Raw genomic sequence first — 9,180 nt, 5'->3', positions numbered from 1 at the left:
CTCGCTACTATTCTCGTTTTTATTTATTTTAATAATTATTATTACCCTTTTAAATTACTAATTATTATATTTATTAAGATCCTCCTTTTTATTTAATATAAAAAGGTAGGTTTCAGTAGTTCTTTTTTATAATAATAATAATAAACGTTTATATTATTATAAAGAGATATAGTAATTAGTCTTAAGATCTTTATTAGTTATTAATTTTTATTATCTTATATATTTTTAACTTCCTAAGCCTCGTACTCTTTATAATCTCTAAATAGCTTCTTTTCTTAACTTACTTTTTTTAAAGTAATATTCTATAAGAATAGTTAAAAATAAACGCTAAGCGGCTTATAAAAAAGCTATATAAGTTATTAAAAACCGTATAGGCCGTTAAGTATAATTAACGAAATTAAGCCCTTTTTTTTATAAAATCATAAATTTTAAGGACTTATTAAAAATACTTATTTATTACTTATATATAATAAGGTTAAATATTTTAAAAATCTTATTTTTTACGGCCTCTCAGTACCCTATTTTATATTTTTTAAATAGTTCTTTTTATAACTTAATTATACTTAAATAATTATTACTTACTAACGATCTTTTTTATTACTTAATTAATTTTTTAAAATTAATAATTTTATATTAGGAGTTAATATAAAAAGAAGCCCTTTAATAGCCCTCTAAAGGATTTTTTTCTTTTTTTTTTAAATTCTTATTTTTTTAGCTTTTTCTTAAGCTAATAATAACTTTAATAAGAGGTCGTAGGACTATTTTAAAATAGCTACTTTTTTTTTAAATTAATCTCTAAGATCTATAATATTCTTAACTCAATATTATTAGGATTTCTAAATCTCTTCCTCTCTTATTAAACCGTTTTTTATATTATATTTTTAAATAATACTTAGGGAATAGTTAAGGGAGTTATAAAGAGGTTATTTAAATTATAAGCTTAAAGTTATACTTATAAAATCCTCGTAATAATAGACCTTTTTATATATTATAAATCTCTTAACTTAATAACTATTATAAGGTTATTTTTATTATTAAATAAGAATATTTATATTTAAAAATTCCCTTTTTCGATCGCGCGGTACTCTTTTATATTATATTATTAAGCTCGTTCGTTATACTAATTAATTAAGTAAATAGTTATTACGTAAGTATTTCTTTTTACTAATTTAACCGGTTAATTTTTAATTATAGGCTAGTTATAAAAAAGTCGTTTAGTAAAAAAGCTACTCGGGGTAATAATAAAAGGCTAGTTACTTAAGCAGTTCCGTTAATTAACGTAGTTTAATATAATAAATATTGACCTTTTATGAATAATAAAGGGCTACGATTACTTAATTCCGTATAGTATTTAAAAATCGCCTCCCTTTTTATTTACTTCTATAAGGTTAATTAATATAAATCTCTTATCCTATATAATATTAAAAAGTCGTCTCTTTTACGTAATAAAATACCTTACTAATTTATAATAATAAAATTTAACTACTAATTAGTATTAGTATCCTTATTATAAAGTAGTTAGTTCGAACCGGAATTAACGAAGAGATTAATTAAATTATATAAATATTTACGTAGTAAGTATAAAAAGGAGGTTCTAACTATAAGTTGGGCTAGTTATAATAATCGTAAATAGGGCCCCTAATTAGCCCCTGTATAGTCGGCTATATACCGCGGTCGAATTAGACTTCTAATCCGATAAATATAGATTTAGTAAAAAATTTAAACTCTGCGGCGCTAAAGTTCTTACTAGTATTTATAATAATTTAGTCTAGCGAACCGAGGTAAACGTCGATTTAATATAGCTAAAGAGCTTTTTATATATATTTCGTAGTTATATCTATAAGGAACCTTGCTACTTAAAAAGAAGTAGTAATATCGACGACGTAAAGTACTAGTCGGTTAGTGCCCTTATAATCTATTAGGTATATTACGTTAATTACGACTTTATAATTAAAATCGTAATTATTTTATAAAGTAAATTTGAATTAGCTAGGGGTAGTAGCGTTAAGTTAGTATTATTAATAGATTTTCGTAAGCTTCCCGAGGGCTACGATCTTTATATTATTATTAAATTATTAAAATAGCTTTAAGAAACGAGGAACCGAAGGGTAGCCGAAGTGCTAATATAGGCGGCATAATTCGCCCTTTATTAGGTAGTTAGTAATAGCTTTTTTATTATTAAGGAGTAAAAGCTAAGGGTATCCCTATTTATAAATAATAAGTATTATAATATCTCCCTTAACTAGTAAGTTATTAATATTATTAAAGTATACTCCTAGCTTATTTATATCCTTTAGGTAGTATAAAAAAGGAGTATTAGTTAGTAAGATATAAAAAGTAATATTACTAAATAGGGTACTAATAACTATAAATCTTAATAACTTTACGGGTTTATTATTACTAAATTAAATACTTACCTCGCTAGCTCTAGAAGTATTAAAAATAACTTTAAGTCGTTATTATTATAATACGAGGAGTTAAGGGTAGCCCGTAATTAAGAATTCTATAGTATTAATATTAAGTATAATACCTTAGAAGTCCCCTAACGAGTACTTCTTATTTAATAAAAAAGAGTTCGCTAGTTCTATAAGCTTAGTTAACTTATTAATAAAAGTAATATTAATAAAGCTATGCTCTATTACCTAAATAATAAGGATATTTATAAGGGTTCTATTACTAGTAGTAGTCATAAGGTATATTATTAAAATCTAAACTTCGTCTTTATAATTACTTTTACAATTAAAGTCGAGGTTATTAAAGTATTAAATTATAATATTATTATCGTCGTTATTATTAATAGGGGCGGTTCTCTTATAAAAGGCGAGGAACTATAAATATAAACTTAATATAAGTCTTTTATTTCTTTTTTTATTATTTTTATACTTTTTATATACTTAACGTCGCTTTTCTTTTAAGTACTTAGTTAATTAATAGCCGGTTTTATAATAAATAAAATACTTTTTGTTAGTAATGCTGCGGCTGCGTTAATTCTATTTATTAAATCGGGTCTTTTTACTAAAGCTACTATAAGTATAGTCGGTTTAGTAAGTAGCGGGGACCTCTTCGTTATAAGTACTATTTTAAAAATACTATTACTACTTACTACGGTTACGCTCTCTCTTTATAATATTGATTAAAGTACTAAGTTAGTAGTAAATATTAGTAAATATAAGTACCGGGTTAAGTATAATAAGTCTATATTTTAGTATACTACTTACGTAGTAAAGGAGTTAGTTACCTATATTAAAAATAAATCCTTAGGTAGCTAGTGCCTCGTAAAGGATTATAATACGGTTAATTAGTGCTTATAAATCTATTAGTTCGACTTACCTAGGTTCTTATAAACTATAGAGTATTAATAGAGGTTATAAAGCTTAGCGAGGTAATTTTAACGGCTTATAAGCGGCTCGAAGTATTCTTAAGTCCTTTAGTATATTACGTCGAAACTAAGCGGGTTAGAGGTATTATTAAGTTAGTTAAAATAGAAAGTTAACGCCCTTCTTTTAAGTATATTTAGGAAAGTATCGGAATAGTATTATTTACTAATTCCTACTTATTAATATAATACTTTAAAGATCCGAAGCTTTTTATTAAAAATATCGTACTTCTTATTATACTTATTTTTATTATCGTAGAGCTTAGTAAAGTTAATTAATTAATAAGTATTAAATATAATATCGTCTTTAGTTTTTATATTGAAGTATAGTGTTTAATGGGGTAGATTTTATTATTAAGTAATAATAACTTTATTCTTTAATTCTTCTTCCTTTTTTTCTTAAAAAAGTAGTAAGTCGGTTAGTTAATAGCGAGGCTAAGGTCAGAATTTTAATTACTAAGATTAAGCGAGTTAGGGTTATATAAATTCCCTTACTATCTCTCTAGCTTATTAAATAAAATTATCGGTATTTATTAATTATAAGAGTAGTAAGTAGAAGAAGTAAGGATCGTAATATAATATATTAAAGTATTTAATATAGCTATAATAAACTACGATCTTTTTAGAAGTTTAGGTAGGGAAGTATTAGGTATTAAGGGCGCTAGCGATCTTTTTTATTATTTAACTACGATCTCTAATTATTAAATTAATACTATTATTTATAAAGAAGTCTCTTAGCTTCTTAAGAATTATACTTTTTATTTTTAAAAAGTCCCCTACTTCCTAGCTTTAAAAGTCGGTTTTAAAGTCCTTTTATAGCTCCTTACCCGTTAGGCCGTTTTAATAAAAATATTTTATTATATAGAGGATAAAAGTATTAAGCTTTTTATCGTTTATAAGGGTAGGTATAATATTAAATAAGCCCTATTAAGTTAGGTTAACGTAGTCTTACTAGCGAATTAGAATTAGATATAGTTCTATAATTTAAAAATATAAGTAGGCTAGAGGTAATATTAACTAATCGTTAGACCCTTTTTATTTATTATTAAGGCTAGCGGTTATTATAATATATTTACGAAGTAAGTTATATAGTAAAAAATTACTATAGGATATAATTATTATATTATAATTATAGTATAACGTTAGTTAGGTTAAAAAGAGTAGTAAGTTAGTTATAGCGATCGTTTTAATAATAATAAGTAGGTTATTATTATTAATTAGAAAATTCTATTCTTTTAACGAGGTATATAAATAGAAGGTTATTAAGGTTAGTAAAAGGTCGTAAAAAGGAAAAAAAGGTCTTTTATAACCGTATTTTTAGTAATAAATAGAGGATTCCGTTAGCTACTAATTAGCGATTCCTTTTAACACTTCTTATACTTTATTTTATTAATCTAGTCTCGGAGCTTTTATTAAGTTAAAAAGAGGTAGATTTATTAGTAATATAAAATAAATCCCTATTATTACTATTATTAAGATCTTTTCTTTTCTTTAGTATCTCGGAATACTTTATTATTAGTAAGAGATTTGCTATTAACGTATTTATAATTCTAAAAGTCTTACTATTACTAAGCGCTAGTACGCTAGCGATTATTAAATTAATCTCTTAATAATTAATCTCTTCTTACTTATTACTAGTTTAAAATAGCGCTTAGCTATAATATATTTAAAATAGATTTTTTTATAAGTAGTTCAATTAGAGGAAAGTTAGTAATAATAATAAAGTTAGTAAAGATAATATTAATAATAAAAGCGAGGTTAATAATAGTAATAAAGTAGTTAATCCTTTTATAATAGTAGTTTTAATAAAAGAGATTATATATAATAGAGCGCGCTCTTAACGGCCCGTAACTAATTAATTAGTTATTAATTAGTAATAATAAAAGAGAGCTAAGGTAGTATAAACTAGGCTATTTATTATTAATTAGATAGATAGAACTAAGTTAATAAGTCGGAATAGCTAATAAAGTAGGTCGAGGTTATTTCTTTTATAATTATATCCTTATTAACTTATAATAGAAATATATATATAATTTAATTACTAATTAGTGTTAGTATATACGTAAGTAGGTTAGACCTTTTAGTTATAACTAGGTTAATAAGTTAGTATAGGTCTATTACGTATATATAGGAGGGGAAGATCGTAGGCAGAGCCCGCGGTCCTTTAGTAGGTATAAGTAGGTGGAAGGGTCCGTCTGCACGGGCCTAGACTGCCTACCTACCACCCCTACCTAACTACCTAATAGGGCCCCTTTTCTGCCTCGTAATCCAACAGCTTCAAAGACGGCAACATATTGTTTAGCACTTGGTAACTGCTCCGCCATGTTCTTTAGTGTCTCTTCACACCGAATCAGTCCGGCTGAAGCATCCGAAAGACCTTCTTTGTCTATTTTCGTTGCGGTAGAAACACAAAACAGCACCGAAAGACCAGCGGTGAACATCATGTGAAAATAGCTGCGGGTATGTGTGGTGAGTGGTCGCTGTTGGCACAGTCTTGAGTAAGCCCAAATCGTTCGAAGTGCAATCCTGAGGCATAGGACGGAAATATGATGGGGCGTCTTCCCGCCTCGTTTGGGCATAAGATCAATGGCTCGTCGGACTAGGTAAAGTTGCTCCCTGGCCAGTAAGAGATCATACCAGTCCTGCGACTCATACAGACATTTGGGCTGCTGGTATGCCGGGCAATTATCTCTCCAGTGCTGTAGGTCTTGCATCAAGCAGCTGAGAGTTTGAAATATATGACCAGGAGCCAGATGACTCTTGGGAGGTTGGAGGTAGTTGCAGGCAAGTCTAGAAAATTCGGAGTGGATTCTGGAAGAGATTTGCCGCAAACGCACGGAGATGAAGAAAACGGTCATCTCGGTCGTGTCCAGGGTGGCGTGAGATGATCGAAAATCCTCAAAATTGCTTGAAATGTGATTAGCAGTGACAATTTCCTCGTCATTTGCATCCGCCGGAAAGCCGACTTCAATATCGCGATCATCGATACTAAATGGTTTTCCCAGGACCGTAGAGCTATATCTGTCGATCATGTAGACTTGCCAGAAAACTCGTCGCTTCATTTGAACTTGCATGAAGTTCATGGAGTCGTTATCATTGTGGTGCAATTCTTGTTCGATGCACAGACGACCACATAGCCGAACGACATCCCAAATGGACGTGCCTTTTCACAATGAGCATGGCTCGTAATTCATTTGTTAAAGTTCGAACGAGACATACCTATCCGATGATAGATACCAAAGCGGCATATTAAGAGCAGGTCTTGGATTGAGGCTAGGCCTCGTGTAAGAAAGTCTGGCCCCATACGTTGCAAGGCAGCGAGATAGTATCCTTCGGGGTGCTGGTCGTGGGTGCCATTCAGGAATGGAAGCACTGAACCGATTGCAAGAATCATACAGGCGCGAAATAGATCGTGATTTGAAGCAGGTTGGCCGGCCGATTCGTGTGAGAAGACCCGGCCACAGAGACTCTTGACCTCGTCTCGGCGAAGAAAAGGACTTTGCACGTGAGACCAACTCAGACTATGTAAAATTGTCACAACAATGGTTCGATGGGTGCTTGAAGAGGGAATCTTACTATTTATCGAACAGAGCCTTGCCTTCTTCGTCTGGAGGAGGACCACAAGGTTGAAGAATAGGTTCAGAGGCGCTAGGAACTCTCGCCAATAGTTGTAGTAATTCGGTGTTGTTACTTCTCAAGTCTGGATCTGCGAAGAGAGAAGCCATAAATCTATTTGAATCTTAGTCATATTACTGTGCAGGCGCCATAGTCAATTGCGAACTCACCCGAGTCCCTCTCCGTGTGAGACAGTTGAGTTCTCGATCGAGATGACAGTTGGACCAGTCTCTGCGGCAGGCTGGTTCGCATCGTCACACGATTGGACCTCATCGGCCGGCAAGGTGTCCACATCTTGAGTCAACTGTCTTTCAAGCTGTTCTAATCGATCTATTTCTCTACGCGGATTCGTCAGCTCCCCAAGTATTTAACACTCAAATGTAGCGAGGTACATCAACGCCTACGCTCGTGAAAGTGTTCTGTCAGCACCAGAATTGAGCACAACACAGTCGCTGCCAGTTTTCGAACACGGAGTACATGTTGGCCTGGTGCTGTCACACTGGGCAATACATATTAGCCCCCGGCTTACGTTCTTGAAGTCGACAGCGGCACATACTTTGATTTTCTTCTGATAACATAAGTGGCAGGCTGGGAGCCGGGGTAGTCGATCTGCTGCGGAGCTCATTCTTCGAGCCGAGCTGTCAAGTCAAGGAATGCTTTCAAGAATAATGCGCAGATTGCAGCGGGTGTAACCCATGTGTTAAGCGATCGATATTGATTGTGACACGATTTTCGGAGTGGCTCCGACGGTGCGTTTGAAGATGGGCAAATCGGCTTTGGCTCGGCTACTTTGGTCACAATTGCAAAGTGAGGGGTTGACCCCTCCCTGTAATGGGTCGGAATCACTCCGAGCAAGTTGCTTTGCGCGGGCCTCCGAATCTTACTGACTCCGCCGTCTCGAGTGACTTTCTTTTCTGCAATAAAATTGCTAATAGCACCTGTAAACGAATGCAAAAATCTAACGTCATTGGCATATCAACTATCGCTTAAGGCTTGGCTGCGGTCGTGCGCCTCGACAATGCCAGTCGAGCTTTTGAATATTCCCCTCCAAGCTATCTGTGATAAAGAGGGTCTTATTTTCTAGACCACCAAAGCAGCAGTTCGTCAAGTTGATGCCGGATGTTCCACTTACGATGCGTGCCTTGGGAATCCCATTGGAATCAACCACAAATACGGACCCCAAACTTAGATAACAGATAAAAAGACTGCCTTCTTCATCGATCGCCAGGCCGTCTGGGCCAGCGTTTCCAAATAACTAGAAAAAGACGCCAGCTTTAGTTGTTGTTCTATCGGGATAAAAAGGAAGCCTCCAGACCTAGTTGGATCTTGTCACGAGTTATAGCACGTAGCAATGGGCATACGGAGTATAGTAAAAGTAGCTTAACTATTAAAGTAGAAATAGATAAAAAGAAAAGGTCTATATATATAATATCTAAAATAGATATATGATTTAGTACGTAACGGGCACTTTATAAAGTACGATTACTATCCTTATTACGTAATATACCCCTTAATTACTACTACTAGGGGGCTATTATATTTAAAATAAAATCTCTAAATACCCTTATAAAGGCCTAATTTAGTTAAATATAAATAAAATATAAATAAGCATAAGGGATATACGTCTTTTAAACCGCGTTTATTATAAATATATCCCTTTATTTAAAATAAATAGAATCCTAACCTAAAATAGCGCGTATTTTATTATTTTTAATATATAAATTACTAAAAGCGAGGCTACTTAGCTACTTTATATATATCTAAATTCTCGTAATATTACTTAGCTATTATTTTTCTTTTTTTTTTTAACCTCTCGTAATTATTATAAGTATTACTGTTTATTGTATACGCGCGCTTATATTATTAAATCGTTTATTAGTTTTATTTTAAATATAAATATTTGATATATTTAAAAATAATAATAAGTTTTATATAATTTTTATAATACCTCTTATATACGTATTATATAGTTTATTAAGAGTTTAAATAAATAATAATATCAACGAGCCCCTTTAAATTATTACTTCTCCTTACGACTTCTTATTTATTTATTAAAGCCTAGTTACTAAGCTCTCTCTCCTTAGCTAAGAAAATATCGAAATTATTAATTAAAATACCGAGAACTTTATTAAGTTCGAGGCTCTTTTTAATAATTATAATAAAAGTAATAATAAAATAAATAATAATAA

The 9,180-nt window shown here is 31.4% G+C and overlaps 1 protein-coding gene across 1 annotated transcript; it reads right to left on the bottom strand.

The window, feature by feature from the left end:
* Positions 1-5,607: 5,607 nt before the first annotated feature.
* On the bottom strand, positions 5,608-7,616 carry CLUP02_02917 (uncharacterized protein; the record flags this gene model as incomplete). Its single annotated transcript, XM_049281945.1, has 7 exons — positions 5,608-6,539; positions 6,596-6,637; positions 6,683-6,897; positions 6,953-7,105; positions 7,162-7,329; positions 7,396-7,490; positions 7,548-7,616. The coding sequence occupies 7 exons, from the start codon at positions 7,614-7,616 to the stop codon at positions 5,608-5,610; spliced, it is 1,674 nt and encodes a 557-aa protein (XP_049139088.1).
* Positions 7,617-9,180: the final 1,564 nt, after the last annotated feature.

This window comes from Colletotrichum lupini, chromosome 2 (genome assembly GCF_023278565.1).
Source record: "Colletotrichum lupini chromosome 2, complete sequence".
NCBI lineage: Eukaryota > Fungi > Ascomycota > Sordariomycetes > Glomerellales > Glomerellaceae > Colletotrichum > Colletotrichum lupini.
This window is presented reverse-complemented; position numbering and strand designations above follow the sequence as displayed.